Source organism: Rhinolophus sinicus, linkage group LG16, assembly GCF_036562045.2.
Source record: "Rhinolophus sinicus isolate RSC01 linkage group LG16, ASM3656204v1, whole genome shotgun sequence".
Classification (NCBI taxonomy): domain Eukaryota; kingdom Metazoa; phylum Chordata; class Mammalia; order Chiroptera; family Rhinolophidae; genus Rhinolophus; species Rhinolophus sinicus.
Window position 1 is genome coordinate 10,480,851 of NC_133765.1, and position 23,622 is coordinate 10,504,472.

General features: G+C 37.5%; 1 protein-coding gene and 1 pseudogene across 3 annotated transcripts in view; one reads left to right on the top strand and one right to left on the bottom strand.

Annotated features, from left to right (window-relative positions):
* The window catches only part of ARHGAP32 (Rho GTPase activating protein 32), a 328,994-nt gene that overhangs the window by 149,076 nt on the left and 156,296 nt on the right, over positions 1-23,622 (top strand). For 2 of the 3 annotated variants that reach the window (XM_019713045.2, XM_074321761.1), the window contains 3 exons: positions 14,562-14,653; positions 15,170-15,211; positions 15,580-15,664. In XM_019713045.2, the coding sequence (XP_019568604.2) occupies positions 14,562-14,653; positions 15,170-15,211; positions 15,580-15,664 (219 nt within the window). The remainder of the gene's footprint in view (positions 1-14,561; positions 14,654-15,169; positions 15,212-15,579; positions 15,665-23,622) is intronic. The other variant, XM_019713048.2, reaches the window with a different exon arrangement.
* LOC109435281 (striatin-4) lies at positions 6,457-9,060 on the bottom strand (annotated as a pseudogene).

Genomic DNA, 23,622 nt, shown 5'->3' on the forward strand with positions numbered 1-23,622 from the left:
CTTGTGCTATGCTCAGGAACATGACAGGGCGGTCCCCTGTCACCTCTTCTTTTCAACATAGTGTTGGAAGTCCTTGCCAGAGCAGTCAGTCAAAAGAAAGGAATAAAAGGCATCCAGATTGGGAATGAGGAAGTTAAATTATCACTCTTTGCAGATGACATGATGCTATATATAGAAAACCCTAAAGACCCCGCCAAAAAGTTATTAGAAACAATAAATGAATACAATTAAGTTGCCGGCCAGAAAATCAATGTACAAAAGTCTATTTCATTCCTCTATACTAACAATGAAATCTTAGAAAAAGAAATTTAAAAAATTCCGTTTGCCATTGCAACAAAAAGAATAAAATAACTGAGAATTAACTTAACAAAGGATGTGAAAGACGTATATGCTGAAAATTGTAAGACATTTTTAAAAGAAATTGAAGAAAACACGAAGAAATGTAAAGACGTTCCATCGTCATCGATTGGAAGAATCAACATGCCCATATCACCCAAAGCAGTATATAGATTTAATGCAATCCCCAACAAAATCCCAATGGAAGTTTTTAACGAAATAGAAAAAAAAAATCATCAGATATGTATGGAACCATGAAAGACTCCGAATAGCCAAAGAATCTTAAGAAAAAAGAACAATGTTGGAGGTGTCACACTCCCTGACTTTAGCTTGTACTACAGGGCAACAATAATCAAAACGGCATGGTATTTGCAGAAAAACAGACACACAGGCCAATGGAATAGAATTGAGAACCCAGAAATAAACCCATATAAATATAGACAGATAATTTTTGACAAAGAAGTAAAAAACATGCAATGTAGAAAAGACAGCCTTTTCAATAAATGCTCCTGGGAGAATTGAAAGCCACGTTCAAAAGAATGAAACTGGACTGCTACCTGTCACCATGTACCAAAATTAATTCAAAGTGGATCATTGACCTAAGCATAAGACCTGAAACAATAAACTGCATAGAAGAAAACAGGTACTAAACTTAAGGACCTTGGGGTCAAAGAGCATTTTATGAATTTGACTCCACAGGCAAGGGAAGTAAAAGCTAAAATAAATGAATGGGACTATATCAAGTTAAAAGCTTCTGCACAGCAAAGGAAACCAACAACCAAATAAAGAGGCAACCAACTGAATGGGAGAAGATTTTTGCAAACAGCGCCTTCAATGAGGGGCTAATATACTAAATATACAAGGAATTCATATAACTCAACAACCAAAAATCAAAGAACCCAATTCAAAAATGGGCAAAGGACCTGAAGAGAGAGTTCTCCAAATAGGACATAGAAATGGCAAATGGACATATGAAAAAATGCTCAACATCACTAATCATCAGAGAAAGGCAAATGAAAACCACAATGAATATCACCTCACCCCAGTTAGAATGGCTATCATCAACAAGACAAATAGTAGCAAGTGTTGGAGATGCTGTGGAGAAAAAGCCCTCATACACTGTTGGGGGGATGCAGATTGGTGCAGCCGTTATAGAAGGCAATGTGGAGATTCCTCAAAAAAATTACGAATAGAATTACCGTATGACCCAGCAATCCCTCTCCTGGATATCTACCAAAAAAATCTGAAAACATTTATCCATAAAGACGTGTGTTCCAATGTTCATTACAGCTTTATTTACAGTGGCCAAGATATGGAAACAACCAAAGTATCCGTCAATAGATGAATGGATAAAGAAGAGTGGTATATATACACAGTTGAATACTATTCGGTGGTACCATTTGTGACAACATGGATGGATCTTGAGATTATAATGCTAAGTGAAATAAGTCAGGCAGAAAAAGAAGAGAACCATATGATTTCACTGATATGTATTTAAAACTGAAAACAGCAAAAGAACAAGACAAACAAATGAAGGAACAAAAACTTATAGACATAGACAATAGTTTAGGGGTTACCAGAGGGTAAGGAGGCATGGGGCCTCTAGAATAGGGTAAACGGGGTCTAATATATGGTGATGGAAAGAGAACTGACTCTGTGGTGAACACACAATGTGAGATATAGATAATGTATTACAGAATGGTACACCTGAAATTTATGTAACCTTACTAACAATTGTCACCCCAATAAACTTAAAAGAATATTTTTTTTGATTATAGTTATTATTTTTTGTTTGTAGTTTAAAGAAATCTTTGCTCACCCCAGTGTTGTGAAGGTATTGTATAGAAGAACATGTTTACCTTTTATATTTGGGTCTATTTAAAAATTGAATTTTCTGTGTGATATAAGATAGGGATCAGCAATCATTTTTGTCCTATAGACATCCAGTTGACGTACTCCATGTATTAAAATGACTTTCCTTCCTATTTAATTGCAGTGTTGCCTTTGTCATGAATCAGATCACCATATTATTGGCTGCTGCCTGAATTCTCTAACGTGTTCCATTGGTCCATTTTTCTATCTCGGGCAATACCACACTGTTTTAGTATTTATAATTTTGTAGTAAATTTTGTTATCTGGTAGAGGAAGTCTTCCAGCTTTGCTGTTCTTATCTTTCCTCTTCTGTGTCTTTTGCAATTCCATATCTATCTCTATATCTATATCTATATCTATATCTATATCTATATCTATATCTATATCTAATCTATATATATATATATATCCTTAAAATTAGCTTACTACTGCATACAGATAAATCTATAGATAATTTTGCAGAGAACTGGCACACTGACAGTATTGTATCTTTCAATCTCTGCAAATCAATGTGTATGTGTATAATATATTAATTTACATTTTCTTAAAGTTTGAAAAATGTAGTTTTTAGTGTAGAGGTCTTTCAAATATTTTAGAAAGATACATTCTTAGGTATTCGATCATTTCTTAATGTTATAATTGGTATTCCTTTAAAATTTTAGTTTCTATTTTTTGTTGCTAGTAACTAGAAATGTAATTAATTTTTGTAAATGTACTTTATGCACAGACCTTGATAAATTCTATGGTTAGTTCTAAGAGTTTGTTAATTCTTTTGAATTGTATATATATGTATAACCTTTTGTTACTATTATTTTTTTAACTTTTCATATTGCACTAGCTAGGCCGTCTAGAATGATGTTGAATAGATGTGGTAATGGCATATATCTTTGTTTTGTTGATATGGAGGGAAACCTTAAATATTTCCCCATTTAGTATGATGTTTCTTTAGTTTCTTTCTGGACACTTTTTATCACAATGAGGATATTCTCTTCTATTTTTACTTTACTGATTTTTTTTTTCATTAATGGGGTTTGGAAGTTTTTCAAATGCATATACTGCCTCAGAGATGATCACATGATTTTCTCCTTTCTTTCTTTCTTTTTTTTTGGTTATTGTGATGAACTATGTTGATTTGTTTTCAGTTGTTAAAGCAACTTGCATTACTGGGATAACCTACCTGATCATGGTGTTTTATCTTTTTTTATTGTTGGTTTCATTTTTCTAACTTTTTGTACTTAAAATTATTGTACTTAAAATTATTATTTTATACTTCAAGTGGAATGTAAACACATTGAAGCTATGTAGGTACCTTTATTTTCCCCCTCTATGTTGTAGTCTTTATAAGTATTAACATTGACATTCATCAAATAGGGTTATATTTTCTTTCAACTGGCACATTTTTTAAAAAAAAGATTTTTATTGGGGAAGGGGAACAGGACTTTATTGGGGAACAGTGTACTTCCTGGACGTTTTTCCAAGTCAAGTTGATGTCCTGTCAGTCTTAGTTGTGGAGGGTGCAGCTCAGCTCCAGGTCCAGTTCCCGTTGCTAGTTGCAGGGGGCGCAGCCCACCATCCCTGCGGGAGTCGAACCAGCAACCTTGTGGTTGAGAGGACGCGCTCCAACCAACTGAGCCATCTGGAAGGCAGCTCAGCTCAAGTTGCCGTGTTCAATCTTAGTTGCAGAGGTCATAGTCCACCATCCCTTGCAGGTCTTGAGGAATTGAACTGGCAGCCTTCTGGTTGAGAGCCCACTGGCCCATGTGGGAGTTGAACCGGCAGCCTTCGGAGTTAGGAGCATGCAGCTCTAACTGCCTGAGCCACTGGGCCGGCCCTGGCACATATATTTTAAACAGCTTAAGAGGAGATTGGTGATCTGTTACATTTACCTAATTATTTACCAGTTTTGTTGTTCTTCATACCATTAGGTCCAAGGTTTATTCTGGTATCATTTTTCTTTATATGAAGAATTTTCTTGAGCATTTCTTTCAGGACGTATCTACTAGCGATAAATTCTCTAAACTTTCTTTCATCTGTGTATGTTCTTGTTTTTACTTCATTTCTGAAGGATATTTTCACTTGATGTTGTTTTCTGGGTTCAGCGTTCTTTCAGAATTTTCTAACTGTTGTACTGTTTTTGGTCTTGGCTTCTAATGAGAAATCCAGTTGTTTAAATCTGTATTACACTATATGTAATACATCTGTTTTTCTCTGACTGCTCTTAAGATATTTCTTTTTATTTTTGGTTTCAGGAGCTTGATTATGATGTTTTGGTGTGAGGTTTTCTTTAATTATCTTTTTGAACAATTTTTATTGCTGATCTTCCTGAATCTGTAAATTTATATCTTTCAACACATTTTTTACGTTTTCAGGAATTATTTTTCAATTAGATTTTTTGTTGTTGACTTTTCTGACTTATCAGACATCAGCTTGGTTGGGTTCAGATTGAAGTTTCTATCTGGAGGTTTCAACATCAGTTCAGCTTCATAGACTTTGCTGTACTCTTATCTTTGTTGGGGATTTTGTATACACTGTCTGCTCTCAGAAGAAGTTTTTCCTGGTTTCTCTGGCTGAAAGGAAATAGTTCTTCAAGAGTTTAGCCTTTGTGCTATATACAGTTTTTCCTGACTGGGGCTGTTGTCATGTGTAATGTCATGTTGTCATGTAAGTAGTTAGAAAAAAGGGAGAGAGAAGAAAAGGATTCTCCTCAGAGTCTTTACACAACAGGGTACTCTTTTATTGTTTCTCTATTTAGAAGTCTGAGGTTTCACTCAGGATTTTGTGTGTCCATGCTACCCCAGAAGTGTTGCTCTACAGGTCCGTCCGTCGGCCAGGTTGGAAGATAAAAAAGAGGAAAAAAACAAACCTTTTGGCTATTTCCCCCACATTCAGGGCCATTTTTCAAGTCCTCTGGCCCAAGAGTTTTGCTAGCCATGCCTATTACTTACACCTTGATTCAGCTTGTCCTTGGGTCAATTCCAGGAGGTAACGGGAAAAACTAGGAAGCACACTGCCTTTATATTATTAGTCATTCTTCAAGTTTTGACTTTGCTTCCCAATCTATGTGCTCTCATTAAATTTTTTAGAATTCTCAGGTAGTTGCATGTTTTTATTTTATTTTATTTTTTTCCTGCAGAGTTTTTATTGTAAATAGAGGAAGAGCCTGGGAGCCTCACATTGTTCTTTGAAATATTTTTGGCTGGATATAGAATTTTGTGTTGCCAGTTATTTTAAAAAGCAGTTGGAAGTACTCAATCCAGGTGTTCTGCCTTCCTCATATTTAGTCCTGTGAATGTAATGTGTGTGTATCCTCCCCTACCCTGCTCCGCGCTTCTACTGAGATTTTCTCTTTATCAGTGGTTTGGCTGAATATGGAGTTCACCTTGTGTAGTTTGTTTTTCTCAAGGATTGTAGCCTCTTATGTGTTTTCTGTATGGTTGAACTTTAGTGCTTAAAACAGTTGGTTTACGCATTTTATCCAGCTTTTCTGATTGATTCTTGTCCTTGCTAGTGTCAAGTCTTTTGTGTAGTTTTAATGTCTGTGTTAACTGTTATCATAAAGTAAGTTAGAAAACAGCCTTCTTTTTGTGTTCTTTGAAATACTGTTCTTTCCTCATTCTTCATTACTTTCTTGGTTATAATTGTTCCAGACAAATGTAGAACCTGCTTAAGTTACACAAACATTTCTATTGACATTTTTCCTGTTATTTTTTTCCATTAAAATCCCATTTGTTTATACAGATATACAGGGAGTTATGGATGACCCAGGGGACCCCGCTCCACCCTTCATGCCCCAGGGAGGGGCAAGAGAAGGCCATCTCTCTCCATGGGTGACCTGGTGGGGGTGGAGGGGGCTGCCCTTGGGGGAGTGTTGGGGAGGTATGGGCGGGTACCTCGCCAGAGGGCATCACCTGCTCCCCAGACAGTTACTGACCCTGGAGGCACTGGGTAGTGTCTGGAAAGCTGTGTTGAGGGAAATGGAAGGGAGGGTGGTGGACCGGGTGTGCTTCTGGCTGGGCCAGGCCTAGCACTCACACTGGGGATAGCCTGGGTTCAGCTGGCTCCGTGGCTCCCCAAAAGACCCACAGCAAGGATGTCTGGGGTTCCTCCCAGCACAGTTCCCACCCAGGTCTGGGAGGATGGAGAGGAGGGGTCAGGGGTTCAAAGAGAGAATTTGGTACCTTCTGGCATGTTGGAAAAGCTGCTCCCCAAGGACATTCAGTCGTGGTTGTGCTACTACTAGAAGGCAGTTCAGAGACCAGGAGTGGGTATCAGGGCTAAGAGGAAACTCCCAGAGACCATCTTGGAGGGTGATTCCTGGAGGCAACTCCCTACGCTGGATGCTGGGGGAAGGGCAGACCGTGAGGGAGGGCCTCCTGGGAAAATGGCCTTTAGCACCACTAGGCTCCAAGGCAGGCGGGAAGAGGCAGGCCTCCGGGCCTCCACACTGAGGCTGGGAGTCACCTCAGTCCCACCTGCCCAGCCCTGATCCCTCGCCAAGACAGGGCCAGCTGGGCATCTTATGAAGACCTTGGCCAGGACGTTGGGCCCGCATTGACGATGAGGGCCTTGCTGGGGTGGCAGGCAACAGCGTCATCTCTTGCATGCGTGTTTTGTTGTCCAGCCTCCACAGACAAAGGGAGCAATCGTGGGTTCCCGACATCAGGAATATGCCATTGGGTTCCACGGCCAGGCATGTGATTGTCCAGGTGGGCAACCATGGAGTGCACGAATTTCCCTGTCCAGTTGCCCAGGAAGCAGATGCCTCTGTCATCATGGATGGTGATGGGAAAGGCTGGTTTGGATGAGTCACTACCTGGTTGATCTGGGTTGGGTCGCTGCTTCCCTGGGACTCCAGCATGAGGAGGGCACTCTCAGCCTCCAGATCATACAGGATTATGTGGCCAGAGCGGAAGGAGGCCGTGATGTGGGCATGCTCAGTGCTGGTGATGGCCACTGAGGTGGGAATCCTGTGATGGCTGGCTGTGGGGAAGATATAGAGGCAGGTCGGGCTGCTGGTGCTGGGGTCCCAGATGTGGATTGTGCCATCGTCGTCGGAGCAGGAGGCCAGGCGTTGGGTGGTGGAACTAAAGGCCAGGCCCCACACAGCGTTCCCATGGCCCTCCAGGATGTGGCTCAACATGCTCGGGTCGTAACCATTGTAGGGGTCCATGTTGAGGTCTGGAATCTTCCAGCTGTAGATGTGGGCATCTGCCGCACCACTGTGATAATACTGTTGTTGTCCATGGCTACTGCCAACATGGGCCCCTGTGAACCCAGAAGGCATGGATAGGTTCCACATGTAGTGCAGCATTCTTCCTGGCTGTGACAGCCTTCTGCAGGTTCCAGAGCTTAGGTGTGCCGTCCTCGGAAGCAGTGAGCAAAGCCTACTGGCTGTGGTGGAAGGCCAGGGAGCAGATGCCATCTAGTGTGAGCGGAGGGTGAATTTGGGATTCTATGTCCTCTTAAAAGCATCTTTGCTGTCAGACAAATCACAGCTGAGGTTGTTGTCATTGGTGACCGTGATATCTGCCAAGTCCCCTAGGCTTACCTCCCCATCCCCGACAGTGTCCATGATGAAAACGTCTGAGGAGAAGCCAAAGGAACCTTCATGTGGCTGGGGTTGGGGTGTGCCAGGAAGCGGGCCAGTCACTTTGGGGGGCAGCCCACGCACATCCAGAAGGTTGGCCACAATTCCCTGGAGTTTGACCCGCTGGCTTTCCAGCTCGTGGTGGGTCCCCTCTCCAGCATATCGCCAAGGGTCCAGAGAGCCCTCCCGGTCCTCTCCTGAGCCCAGAAAATAAAACTCATTAATGGCATCTTCAGAGTCATCCTCCTCATCCTTGTCCTCTGTTTTGGGCACCAGGGCCTCGGATGGCAGCTTCACGCTCTGCTTCTTGTGCTGCACACTGCCCAGCTCATCGTCCTCATCGCTGTCCATTCTCCCAGCTCTGCAGGAAGGGAATCCGCTCGAGCACCGAGCCACCCAAGCGCTCTTTGCCATCTCTGCCTGCCGCATTCCTCAAGATCTGCTCCTCGATCTGTTTCACCAGCAGTGACTCCCAGCCCGAGCCCCCCAGGGTCCAGTGTGGCCCTGGGGCCCCCTTCACTGGGCTCCACAGCCCCATTGGTCTCTAGTGAGCGTCCCAGTAGGGACCACATGCGCTTGGACAACATGTCCAGCATGGTGTCTGTGTAGCCCACCTCTTCCACATATTGTTGGAGAAGCAGCCGTCCCTCCTTCCACACTGGCAGGCTGTTCTCCACGGTGATGGTGACGGAGTCCCCAGGGCCACTGGGGACTTGTTCTGACAGTCACAGTTTCTTCTCCCCCTGGTTTGGGTCTGCCCCAAACTTCGATTTATGGTATTTGGCCCTATTCTGCTTCAGCGCATACGCTACCATCTTGATCCGTTGTGCCAAGTCTGCCTTGAGATTCTCTTGCCCTTTCCTCTCTCCCAGAAGGCCACCTGAGCCTGTAACTCAGCACTCTTGGCCTCCCGGCGTGTCTTCTCCCCTTTGCCTTCTCCCCTTCTCCCCTTCGAAGCGCGCCCACTCGTTTTGGATAAAGTTCAGGATCCCTGGCAGGCTCAGGGGCTTTGGCCCCGCCTGGGGCCTGGTCTGCCCCCACCCCACCTCTCTTAGCAGCCAGGTCTGGCCGGCGGTGGGGGCAGCGTCAGAGACTGGAGCCGCCCCCCGTTACCAGGCCCTCACATGAGCCCAGGGGCAGCCAGAGCAGCTGGTGGGGGCTGCAGCCTTTCGCTCCTCGTCACGGAGGCCCCAGGCCGGCCCCTGGTGCCTGCTGTTTTCTTTTAATTTTTAATTGAAGTTTAATACACACATACGCTTTACCATTCTGTAGTAATGGGTAGATTTATTCATGTTGTTTACTGTGTTAATACCTTTTTCCCCAAGCACAGCATTTAATTATATAAATATACCATAATTTATTCAGTTATTCCTCTGTTTATGTGTATTTGTGTTTCCCTTTTTCTTGGTTCATAAGTAAAGCTCCTATGAACATTTATGTACATATGTTTTGTGTACATGTGGAGTATTTTATGGGGTCTATATTTGTGAGTGTTATTTGCAGGATCATGGGGTAGTTGTATATTTAATTTAGTGTAGGGATTAGCAAACAATTTTCCCATGTAGTTGTTACTGTTTTACACTTAAGTCAGCAATATATGAGTTTCAGTACGTCCATATTTTTGCCAACATTGGTATTTTAATTTTTTAAAACAAATTTGACTCTTTGGAGAGTATGCATTGTTATCCCATTATGGTTTTATTTTGCATTTCCTTAATGAGTAATGTCATTGAGTATCTATAATTAGATGGCCATTTAGTGTCCTCTTTTATGTAGTACCTGTTTAGATTTTTTTGGCATTTAAAAAATTGGGTTGTGAGTTTTTATTATAAGAAGGTTTTTTTTTCATATGCTAGATATGACTTCTTTGTTTTTATTTTGATATAGTTGAATTATTTTTTTCTCTTATAAGTAGTACTTTTTTGTTTCCTGTTTAAGGCATTTTTACTTACCTTAGATTTATGCTGTGTTTATTTTTAGAAGATGTATTAATCTTTATATTGAGTGAATTTCCCCTGTGAATGACTTTGTGTACTGTTTAAGAGAAGGTTAAAGGTTTGTTCCTATTTTGCATACTTTTAAAAACGACGTCAATCTGATTTATTGACAGAATACTATTCTTTTGAATTGCGTTGTTGCTTTTGTCACAAGTCTTGTTGTCTATGTATGGGCTTTTTCTGAACTTCCTATTGTATTTCATTAATTTCTTTGTTTATCCTTGCTCCAGTACCACACTGAAATTACTACTGCTTTACATTGAGTCTTGAAATCAGGAGTTGTAAGGCCTAGAACTTCCAGGTTTATAATTTTAATGGCAAGCTATTAAATATCTTGATATTTATATGCCAGACAAATATTACTAAATATGTTCTTAAAATATGTTCTTTGAAAAAATCTAAAAAGTAGAATCTACGAATAAAATGTATCATACACAATAATACAGATACCCAGTAATTATGCAACTTTTTCCTATTTCATTATTAAAAACAATGAAGTAATCCTGTCAAATTGATAAAGAGTGATGATATCCACTGTTGGTGAGGTTGTGAGAAAATAGGCACTTATGTACCTGGTTGGTGGCATTGTAAATTGGATCAGTGTTTCTGGAGGATTATTTAGCATGTCATCAACATTGTAAAGTATTTTTACTCATAAGAAGAGAGCTGTTAAAATGAAGAATTTTGTTTTGTTAACTATAGGTTTACATAGATACTGTTTATTAGCCAAGAGAACTTGACTCTTGCTTAAGAAAGTTATCCTTTTGATAAATGGAAAAAACTTTGATTAGAGAGTGAGGCAAGGCAATTGCAATATAATGAGTAAAAATTTAATAAAGTTCTTCAACTTGCTGTATATAGGGTGAGTCCGATGGAAGATTAATAAAAGAAATATCAGCAATTGGCTAAGTTATTGGGATAAGCTTAAAAAGAGTAGGTAGATTTTAATTGCATTTTGAAGATAGGGCTGTGTATATAGGGGTAATGGACATATTGGTTAAATTACACAGTGAAGACAAAAGGTGAAAAACTGAATATAGAAGAGTCAGGAGATAAAAATGGTTAACAACCTATTAATTTCCTAAACTGGAACATACTCTTTGTATCTGATACTTTTAATTTAAAGATGAATGCCTGGGTCTAACCTTCTGGAAAGTCAATTTTTTGTTAGAGAGTTTAAATGTAAATGGTATGTGCTTTTATGAAGGTATGTTCCATTGCCTCTTTTGTGTTTTAAATTTTCTGTTGATTAATGGTGTTGTTTCTGTGAAGTTGATATAAATTCTATTTTGGAGCATAATTAAGTGATGATTAAAACATGAATAAATTAGAAAAATTGCGTATTTTCTATGAATGAATGTCACTTAATATCTTCTAAAAGAGAACTTTAATCTTTGGTTTAGAGCAGTGGAATAAAATGACTTAAACTATGTGCTTTTAGTAGAAAGTAAAGAACATTTAGTTAAAATATATAGGTGAAAATGTTAGTTTATCAGGCAATAGAGGAATATTTTTCGAAGCTTTAAAGAATAAATGATAACACTTTTTATGTTAAAGTATACTGTATTTATTCATTTACAGAAATATACTGAGTGGTTAGAATGTCCTTGGACTTTTCTGGGAAAACATTGCTGTACAAAATACACATGGTTACTGGCTTATTGAACTATTGGTTCAAAATGTTATCTTGAATCCTTTAAGGCTTCACGGACCATTGTTTGGTTCATTTGCCAAATTATTGCCATTTTGTCTTTTTAGGCAGAAGTCCTATCATGCCCCTTTAGATAGGCTGTGAATTTATCTTTGGATCATGTTTCTACCTACAATCCAGTCAGTTGTTGTTGCAGAGGTGTGTGGTCCACAGTGTAAGTCCCTCATGTGGATGATAGGCTAGGTAGGTTTCCTCATTTTCTTCTTAGGTGTGTGTTAGGGACAATGGCCTAACTAGCACAGAGAGATTGTTTTCAAAATATTTTAATTTTCAGTCTACCAAAGTAGTGTTCCTTTACCAACTGGGTCCAGTGTACCTTTGTCCACTTTTTTATATTTTTAAGTCAATTTTAGAATAATTTATAGAATAAATAGTGAAAACCTCTTTATTAGAATTTTTAGTAAGAATTTAAGCACAGCAAACCTCTTTCTGTCAAGTAAATTTTGGTGCACAAACATAAAAGATGAAAGAATATTGTCACACATTATTTCAGCAAAACACGGTGATCCAGGTTGTTACAAAATACTGTGTGATAAAGTTCTTTCAGGTGAATGACTAACTAGATGAAAATACCACATTTTTTTTTGTTCACAAATATTTTATTCACTCATAATTCTTAAGTTGTACAGTGTTCATCTAGGATGTTATCATTAATCTGAGATGTCATTTACATGATGAATTTGACCACCATTATCAGAGTCTAGAGTCTGCTATCTGTCTTTCTGCATCCATCCTTTGATGTGTAAATGTTGTAAAATATCTTTCTTTGGCAGTTTTTTCCTCTTTCCTGTTATGGATTGAAAATGAAAAATAGGAATTCTCAAGTAGTTATTCAATAAAAGCGAAATGCCGACTACAAAAGTGGTGTGTCTTCAAGTTTTTAAGTACCTTCTTGAAATATGATGCAACCATTTGGACAACACAGCATAAAGACCGGATGATGATTTCTTTCACTATTCCATCACAATTGTGGGTCAGGGGTTGATAAGCTTCAATTTACTGGCTTCCTGTTTTTGTAAATAAAGTTTCGTTGGAAAATGATGATGTTCAGTGATTTAGATATGGCTGCTTTTGTGCTATAATAGAGTTGAGTTGTGGCAGAGACAGTGTGGTCAACAAGTCCATGACCCTTTAGGAAAAGTTTGCCAACCCTTGTTCTAGGTGATTTTCTCATTTTCCTTAACAAAATAAAATAGAATCATTTTTTCTTTTTTCTGGCAAGGTGGGGAATAATCGATGAGTGATGATGAAGACTGATGAAATAATACCTAGGATTATGAAATAACTGTTTTAAGATAGAAAAAAAATAAGACCAAGATTCTATCCAGATTTGTAAAAGGGTCCAGTGGATCCATATGGTAATTGTAAGATAGAATGAGTTCTATTTCATTACTAAAAAATACAGTGATTATTCCCCCCCTTTGGAAGGCCTCGAGAAAGTAATAAAATGAATTCTATTAATGATTGATCATGACCTATCTACCCTTATAAATAATTAAACTTAGCAGTTTCAGCCATTATTAACTATAGTAAGTTTAACCATGCTAAGGAGAAAAACCTCAATAGCAAAAATTGGGTGATGATATATATATATATATATATATATATATATATATATATATATATATATATATCAAGGGTTAAATTCATGTAAGTTCAGACATTATTACATCATGTCTTTGAAAAGTCATGATTTTTAACATTTATCCGAATTGGCTTTGCTATTTTTTAAATAAGAAAACGTTTAAAAAAACCTCAGTTGATATTGTGAAACTCCTTTTTTTAAAATTGAGATATAATTGACATATAACACTATATTAGTTTAAAGGCACACAACATAATCATTCGATATTTATACACACTGAGAAATGATCACCGCAGTAAATCTAGTTAACATTTGTCATTATATGTAGTTACAAAAAATTGGTTTTGTGATAAGAACTTTTAAGATCTACTTTGTTAGCAACTTTCAAATATGCAGTACAGTAGTATTATTAACTATAGTTCCCATGCTGTACATTACATCCCCATGACTTATTTTATCACAGGAAGGTTGTACATGTTCACCCCCTTCACCCGTTGTACCCACTTCTCAGCCTCCTGTTCCTTCAACTGTGAATCTCTTTTCTATATCTATGAGCTTGGTTTGTTTTGTCTTTTAGATGCCACATATGAGTGGGATCATGCAGTATTTGTATTTTTTTGTCTGACTTATTTCACTTATGATAATGCCCTCAAGATCCAACCTTATCAAAACTGGCAAGATTTCTTTTCTTTTATGATTTTTAATGGCTGAATAGTATTTCATTGTATATATATTTAGCACATCTTCTTTGTGAATCTTCTCTTGACTAAAGTTAACTGCTTATTCCATGTTATTCTCCCCTATTGCATCATGTGGCATTGGCTATAATAAGTTTTTGTTGTTGTTTTGTTTTCTGTTTTTTTAATAATAAGTTTTTATGTTACAGAATCATAGCTAATATAGAATAAATGTGTTTTAAGATAGGTATTTGGATTTGCTGTTTATTTTGTTCAGAGTAAAGAGCTTTTGATTTTCATTTTCTGTTTTTAAAGTTATACAGCTGAATGTGACCCTAAAGTTAAAAAATCACTCTGAAAACTGTGGAAGACGAAGGAGTAAGCTTGAAAGTGTTACATAGATGTCACTTTCAAATTTTGGTGTACGAAATGCATGTTGTGATACCCTATTTTATTCTACCAACTCTCTGAGGGAAATTTAAGTTTGTGTTGAAACACATAATGTAATAGCTGACTTTGAAATTTTGAGTATACTCATAAGAGCATGAAAATTCTTATCACAGAAAATTTTTCATTATACATTCAAGTTAAATATTTAAATTAAGTGAATATTTTTTCCTTATTCTTAATAATTAAAACTCAAGTAAGTTATAATATTAAGAAGAAATTATTAAATCAGTATGTATTGCTGTTAGTACCGAGTCAGCAGAACCATTAAAATAGCTATAATCTGCTATTTAAAACATATTCATACTAAAGGAATAGTCGTAAATCTTTTGTCTTTATTATTTTTAAGGCAAGAGGAGCTGACGTTCCTGAGATTCCTGGAGACCTTAGCCTTAAGACATGTGGCACTACAGCTAGTATGAAGGTTAAACATGTGAAAAAGTAAGTATAATTTTACAGTAGATTTGAAATGAATTCCTATAACTAGAAATTAGTTCTTTAGTTCTCTTAAAACTTTTATTTAGATTTTGTACTAAGCAAGCTCTAGTCCATACATTAAATTATACTGTTAAGCCTTAATTTATGACTCAATAATTAGTGGAATAGTGACGATTATCTACTGGTCTAAAAATACACTTGAATTTTGTTCTTGCAACAACTTTATGTCATTGTCTGTGTGGTTACATTTGTTCAACAGAAACAACCCAAGTATGTTCTTCTAGGTACCTTTAATAAGTGTTCTCATTTATTTAGAAAAATCAAGTTTGTTGTTTGAGTTATGAGATTGCTGTATCTCAGCTTTGTTTTTGAGAGGGCCTGAAATGAATGCCAGCTGTTAAGATATCTGTTTCAGTTTCAAACAGAAAAACCATCTTTCACCTGGTAGAGGGTTAGATAGCTATGTTTTCATTGTAAGCAGAGAAAAGACAAAGATAAAAATGTTCATTCTGCATCCAGACCCACCAATCCAGGACTGATGGGCTGTGACAACATTCACAGGTAAAATCTGGCTTTGTATTCTGTGGTGGGAATGCTGCTTCTGGTCAGAAGCTGGCTCTTCTCAGTTTCCATAACATTTACCCAAAGCATAGTTTTTCTATTGGCATTGAGTTAGGTCATAATTAGGAGAGTATAGTGATGCTTTTTAATTTTTTCTTTTCTTTTTACCAGTGTACTAAATGTAATTTTCATTTGAGTCATTGTATTTTTGAGAAGTTTTGTGTGAGTATATGTGTGCTCATGCGCATGTGCTTATTAAATAGTTCTGCTTGCATGAGCTCCTAAACCCCCTTCATTTTCTCCTTAGGCTTAGTAATTGTGATGAGTCCAGTATCTGATATCTTACTTATTTATTTCATGTACATCAGGTTATCCTTCACTAAAGGTCACTTTCCGAAGATGGCAGAATGTGCACATTTCCACTATGAGAATGTTGAGTTTGGCAGCATACAGGTATGTTTGAAATATTTCCTACGTACTGAATTCAGATATATCTCTATCTCTATCCCTATCTCTCTACATATCTATATCTATATCCATATATCAGACTGTTGAATCTTAGAAGAAGTTTCTTCTATTGATTTATTTTTCTATTGCGTGATGTTAAAACATTTATTCTCATATTTACTAATACTTGATTTCTGATGACTCCTATTTTAATCGTATAATAGAATCAATGTAAATCTCAGAATTTCTATCAGATTTCTAGACAGAGTTTGCCACTGCTTTATAGCATGAACTATTCTAGTTGTTACCTGGATTCTTGGGTTAGGTTGTAGTAGTGATGGATAAGTCACAATCCGGGTGAAATGGAGTAGGGGTTAGGGGTAGAAGTGCTAATGGATCCCCCCCCCCCATTTTTTCTTATTGTGAAGTAGACCGTGTGTGTGTGTGTGTGTGTGTGTGTTTGTGTGTGTGTGTATGTGAAAACACATGTTAAGAGACAGAAATTTCCTGTGTCCTTCCTGTGTTGTGTTTGCCTTCCCTACCCCAAGGTTATTTACACCATGACTTTCGTAATAGTCCTTATCTTACATTTTTTAACAGTTTTACTATCTATATGTACCCCTAATTAATGCGATATTTAGGTTAGTCTGTTTTTGAACTTTATATAATTGAAATTATTCTAATTCATTTAGCAAATATTTACTGAGCAAGTACTAGGAACCAGGCACTGTTTTATGTGCTTTGGCTACATTAGTGAACAACAACAACAGAAATCAAAAGACCCATTCTTAAAGAGCATAGAGGATGGCCAAGAAGATAACAGCTATGTTAAGAAAGAATAAGACAAGAAGGATCAGGGGTACCGGGGGTAGGTTGGAATACCAAACCAGGTTAGGCTTTATTAGTGAATGTTTTCTTTCTCGCTACTTTCGTTTAACGTGAAAATTTCATTGGGAAATTTATGCCTGTAGATGTATGTATGCTGTTATAGTTTGTTCAGTTTGTTCACTGCTGTATAGTAATTCGTAGCGTGCATCTATCAAAAGTAATTTATCCTTTTTTTGTTTGTTTGTTTGAAATTTGGGTTGTTGGCAGTGTTTCGTTATTTTAAACAGCTTCTCTGTGAACATTGTGGCACACAAATCCTGGTGCATATATGCAGGAGTTTCTCACAGTGTATACCAGGGAGTGGGATTTCAGGGTTATAGTGTTCCCACATGTCCAACGTTACTAAGTAAAGCCAAACTACTTTTTAAAGTGATTTGCAAATTTATACTCCCACAAACAATAAATGAGAGTTGTTGCTCCACATCTTTGCCAACTCTTGGTTTTTTTGATACTTGTTAATTTTCACCAGTCGGATGGGGACGTAATTCTCTCTCACTGTATTTTAACTTGCAGTACCCTAATTTCTAATGAGGCTGAGCCTCTTTTCAAATGCTATTGGGCAGTTGAGATTCCTGTTTTTTAAAACTCTAGATCAAGTCTTTTGCTCATGTTGTTTTATACATATGCTTGTATTTTTCTTATTTATTTATAGGGAACGCGTTAGTTTTGGATGTTATTCCTTTCATATTGCATCTAGTTCTTCACTGTTTTTGATGTGAATGAAAAACACCTTCTCCCACATTGTAGCATGTTTTTTTCACCTTTTTTATGCTGCTTTCAGTGTACAGGCATTGTTTATTTTATTCTTTATTTTGTGTATTTTATGTAGTTGTATGTATGTGTAGACCTTCTGGCTTGTAGTTTTTGTCATAGTTAAGATTTTCTTTCCTGCTCTGAAGTTATGAGGCTATTTATTGTCCTATATTTTTTTCTAAAGGTTTTATAATTTTGACTGTAACATTTAAGTTACTCGTAATTAATATTTATGTATAGTGTGAAAAGGAGCGATGTTAAAATTTTTTGAACCACTAGTGTGACAACCAGTTAGGATGGATATTAACCATAGCCCTGGAGCTGAGTGCCTACTTCTGCGCAAAGCATTGCCCCTCTAGTTGTGTGGATCATTGGTGGTCCAGTATTTCAGTATTTTGTGTGTGTGTGTGTGTGTGTGTGTGTGTGTGTGTGTGTGTGTGTTTACCAGGCTATTATGTAATAAAGGAGATGATAAAGGATACGGGGTAACAGCCAGATGAAGAGATACATAGGATGAGTTCTGAGAGGGTCCCGAGCGCAGGAGCTTCTGCCCTCATGGAGATGCAGTGTAGCACCCTCTGCACGTGGATGTGGTCACCAGCCTGGAGCCCATAGTTTAGGGATTTTTATGGAGTCTTCATCATGTAGCTATGATTGACTAACTCATTTTCTAGTCCGTCTCCTGTCTCTGGAGAGTGTGTGGTGGGGAGTGAGCCTGAAAGTTCCAAGCTTCTAATTATGGCTTCGTTTTTCTGCTGACCAGTCCCTATCCAGGAGCCATCCAGGAGCCCACTGTCACCTCATTGGAACAAAAATGTTCCTACTACTCAGAAAATTATAAGGGTTTCAGAAGCTCTTTCAGGAACTGGGGTCAAAGACAAAATAGCAACAGGAACTGGTGGCGGATTATATATATATATATATTATTAAAAATTTATTTTTCAGTTACCATTAACATATTGTATTATATTAATTTCAGGCGTACAAAACAACATAGTGATTAGACATTTATATACCTCACAAAGTAATCACCCCAATAAGTCTATTACCCTTCTGACACTGTCGATAGTTATTACAATATTATTGACTATATTCCCTTTGCTGTACTTTATATCCCCATGACTATTTTATTTTCAATTATAGTTGACATTCAATGTTATTTTATATTAGTTTCAGGTGTAGAGCATAGTGGTTAGACATTTATGTAATTTATGAAGTGATCCCCCCAATAAGTCTAGTGCCCACTGACACCATGCATAGTTTTTACAGTATTACTGACTGTGTCCCCCATACTGTACTTTACATCCCCATGACTATTTTGTCATTACTAATTTGTACTTCTTAATTGCTTCATCGTTTCTACTTAGCTCCCTAACCCCCTTCATATATGGTAACCATCAGTCTGTTCTCTGTATCTATGAGTCTGTTTGTTTTGTTTCTTTATTTATTTTACTCTTTAGATTCCACATATAAATGAGATCATATGGTATTTGTCTTTCTCAGTCTGACTTAACATAATACCCTCGAGATCCATCCATGTTGTTGCAAATGGTAACATTTCATTCTTTTTTATGGCTGAGTAATATTCCATTGTACATATGTAACTACATCTTCTTCATCCAGTTGTCTGTTGGTGGGCATTTCAGCTGCTTCCATATCTTGGCTATTGTAAATAAGCTGCAGTGAATGTAGGGGTACATACATCTTTTGGAATTAGTGTTTTAGATTTCTTTGGATAAATAAATACCCAGGAGTGGAATTGCTGGGTCATAAGGTAGCCCTATTTATAATTTTTTGAGGAACCTCATACTGTTTTCCACAGTGGCTACACCAATTTGAAATCCCACCAACAGTGCACAAGGGTTCCCTTTTCTTCTCATCTTTGCCAACACTTGTTGATTTATTGATGATGGCCGTTCTGACAGGTGTGAGGTGATATCTCATTGGGGTTTTAATTTGCATTTCTCTGATAATCAGTGACAGTGAGCATCTTTTCATATGTCTATTGGCCATCTGTATATCCTCTTTGGAGAAATGTCTATTCAGGTCCTCTGACCATTTTTAAATTGGATTGTTTTTTTGTTTTTGAGTTGTATGAGGTTTTTTTAAAAATAAATTTTGGGTGTTAACCCCTTATCAGATGTATCATTGCCAAATATCTTGTCCTATTCAGTAGGATAGATGTCTTTTCATTTTATTGATGGTTTCCTTTGCTATGCAAAAACTTTTTGGTTTGATGTAGTCCCATTTGTTTATTTTTTCTTTTGTTTGTTTCCCTTTCCTGAGGAGATATATCAGTAAAAATATTACTAAGGGTAATGTCAGAGAGTTTACTTCCTATGTTTTCTTCTAGGAGATTCATGGTTTGGGGTTTTACATTTAAGTCTTTAATCGATTTTGAGTTTATTCTTGTATATGATGTAAGAAGGTGGTCCAATTTCCTTTGTTTGCGTGTATCTGTCCAGTTTTCCCAGCATTTATTGAATAGGCTGTCTTTACTCCATTGCATAGTCTTTGCTTCCTTTGTCATGACCATACAGGCATGGGTTTCTTTCTGGGCTCTCTATTCTGTTGCACTGATCTATGTGTCTTTTTTTTTCTCCTCATGCTCTTTTGATCAGTATAGCCTTGTAGTATAGTTTGATATCAGGTAGCATGATACCTCCAACTTTGTTCTTAATATTACCATGGCTATTCAGGGTCTTTTGTAGTTCCATATAAATTTTAGGATTATTTGTCTTAGTTCTGTGAAAAATGTCATTGGTATTTCAATAGGGATTGCACTGAATCTATAGATCACTTTGGATAGTATGGAGATTTTAACTATATTAATTCTTCCTATCCACGAGCATGGTATGTGCTTCCATTTATTTGTATCTTTTCAATTTCTCTCTTCAATGTCTTATAATTTTCTGAGTACAGGTCTTTCACTTCCTTGGTTAAGTTTATTTCTAGGTATTTTATTTTTTTAATGTAATTGTAAGTGGGGTTGTTTTCTTAATTTCTCTTTCTGATAGTTCATTATTGGTATATGAAAATGCAACCGATTTCTGAATATTAATTTTGTATCATGCTAGTTGATTGAAAACCGCAGCTGAGATGTCTCTCCTGATGCTCAACCACCACCCATTTGATGTTTGGTGTCAGCCTGTTTCACATCGCTGCCCCTCCTACCAGTATCGACATGACCTGTTCTTTATATTCTTAGTTATAGGGATTCTGTTCAACTAGACTTCATATGGTTTTGAAAGTTGGTTGTTCTACAATTTAGTTGTAATTTTAATGTGGCCATGGAAGGTGGCAGGGATGGTGTTTACTTTCCGCCATCCTCCAGGCAGTCTTCCAGTTTTTTTGTATTTTAATACTGTGACACCCACCAGTCTTTTTGGGAAACAGTCCAATTTTATTATTATTTTGAAATATGACTTGCTTTATTAGAGTTCTCTAGGGAAACAGAACCAATTTGTGTGTGTAATTGGAAAGCAAGAGTGAGAGTGAGAGATTTATTTTAAGGTGTTGGCTCATGTGGTTGTAGAGACTTGGTAATTCCAAAATGTCCAGAGTAGGCTGAAGAACCAGGGAGGAGTTGAAGTTGTAGTTTAAGTTCAAGGGCAGTCTGCTGGCAGAGTTCCCTCTTCTTCAGTGGAAGTCAGTCTCTTTTTCTATTATAATTTGTAACTGATTGGATGAGGCCCACCCACATTATGGATGATCATCTGCTTAACTCAAAAGCTGCTGAATTAAATGTTAATCTTATCTGAAAATAACTCCACAGAAACTTTTGGAATAATGTTTGATGTAAAGTTGACACATAAAATTAACTGTCTACCCTTTGCCAACTTGGCACTGCTTAAACAACTCTTAATCTCCAAATAGACACAATAACAAGATGATACTTTTTTAATTAAAAAAAACAAAACACCTTTTTTTTAAATTGGGGAATATTGGGGAACTGTGTTTTTCCAGGACCCAATAGTCATTGTCCTTCAATCTAGTTGTGGAGGGTGCAGCTTAGCTCTTAGTCCAGTCGCCATTTTCAATCTTAGTTGCAGGGGGCACAGCCCACCATTTTATGTGGGAATTGAACTGGCAACCTTGTTGAGAGCTCGCACTGTAGCCAGCTGAGCAATCTGGCCGCCCCACTGGCAGTTCAGCAGCAGCTCATTGTCTTCAGTGTAGTTGTGGAGGGTGCATCTCAGTGACCCATGTGGGAATCGAATTGTCAACCCTGTTGTTAAGAGCTTGCGCTCTAACCAGCTGAGCCATCTGGCTGCCCCCAAAGTCATACTTCTGCCTAATGTGATCAGCTGTTTTTTTAATACAATAAAAAAAAGCACTTTTCCCAGAAGAGGATGCAAAGTCCTTGGATGATGTTTACTCTTCTTGCTATCCCATAACTTAAATACTGTGATGTACAGTTAAAAATACTTAAATACCATGGTATGTCTTACGTTATATAAGGCAAAAAGGGAAGAAAACAAAGCTGTATCCTACACACACACACACACACACACACACACACACACACTCTCTCTCTCACACTCTCTCACACACTCATAACAAAATAATGAGGAAATACTCATAAGCAATTAGAGTCCTTTTTCTCTGTATCTGGTCATGTAGTTGTAGATGGTGTTATAGCAGCCTTCTTCCACTAACTCATTCCATATTGTCTTTGCCCTAAGCAAGAACCTTTGCTGGTTGTGGTTCTTTACCTGGTGGGGTGACCTAAACCTTCCTTCTGGGTCTGTCTGTTAATAATCCTCCCGGAATTGGCTTCTTATAATTTCCCATTGAATTTAATCACAGCGCGTGATACTAAGAGATACCTTAAGGGATCTCCTATATTTCAGATATACTCTTTCTTACCTGCACTGTGAAGTAGCAGTCCAGTATCACCCCCGATAATCAGGACTAGTCACACCAGCCAACACTCTAACCCCCGTCTTTGGCCTGTTGATTTAGAGGCATAAGGAGCCCAAAGTGGCTGAGTAGCAGTCTTAACTTCCCGTTCAGTGGAATCATTGTGTATCTTCTGGTGGAAACATTTCTTCCTTTGGAACTGAGACCTTTAGGCCAAGAGAGCATATAGACCTGGGGAAAGGAAGCACAAATTTGTGAGTCACCACGAGTAATATTGAGTGGTGCCACTCCCATTTCCACCCCTTGAGACCTGGTTCTCCAATCTGATAAATTTGAAGACACTAAGGACTATTTCCAGCAGTAAGGAGAGCATGGATAGCCCATGACATGATGGGGCAACAGAGACTCTCAGAACACCAACCACCATTGGATTCTCAGAATCAAATGCTTATGAGACAAACTTCTTGGTGACCATCTGTGTGATTTCTTTAAACATTTTGGTCAAACTAATGAGTATAATAACATTGTCATTTCTCTGATGATTAGTGATGTTGAGCATATTTTTATGTGCTTTTTGTCCGTAAGGTGTAAGTTGGAATATGTTTTTTAATCTATTCTGGCCATCTCTGTCTTTCAGCCATCTCTGTCTTTCAATTGGAGAATTTAATCCATTTTATTAAAATGACTGATAAGGAAAGACTTACCTCTGTCATTTTGCTATTTGTTCTTCATATGTATTACAGATTTCTTGTCCCTCATTTTCTGTGTTTTCTGTATTTCTATCTTTTGTTTTTAATTGATTTTTTTGGTAGTGTAATATTTAAATTCCTTTATTTCCTTTTGTGTACATTCTGTAGCTGTTTTCTTCGTGGTTACCATGGGGATTACATTTAACATCCTAAAGTTATAACACTCTAATTTGCATTTATACCAACTTAACTTCAATAACAAAAGCTCTGTTCCTGCACAGCTTGCTCTCACGACCCTTTTGGTTGTTGATGTAATACAGTTACATCTTTTTATACATTGTGTGCCCCAAACTATAAACTAATAATTATTTTAAATACATTAGTCTTTTAAATTATGTAGAAAACAAAATGTGGAGTTATAAACTGATGTTAACAATACTAGTTTTTAGACTTATAATTTTAAAAAGGTATGTCTCTTAAATCATGTAGAAAAGTGGAGTTACAAACAGTTGTTACAATAAAACTAACCTTTATAATTGCCTATGTATGTACTTTAACTGAGGTCTTCATTTCTTCATATAACTCCTACTTACTGTCAAGTGTCCTTTCATTTCAACTTTTGGGGCTCCTCTTAGCATTTCTTGCAGAGTAGGTGTAATGATAATGAACTTCCTCAGCATTTGTTTATCTGGGCATTTGTTAATTTATGTCTAACTTTTGAAGGATGGTTTTGCTGGATATAGTATTCGTGGTTGACAATTTTATGCTTTT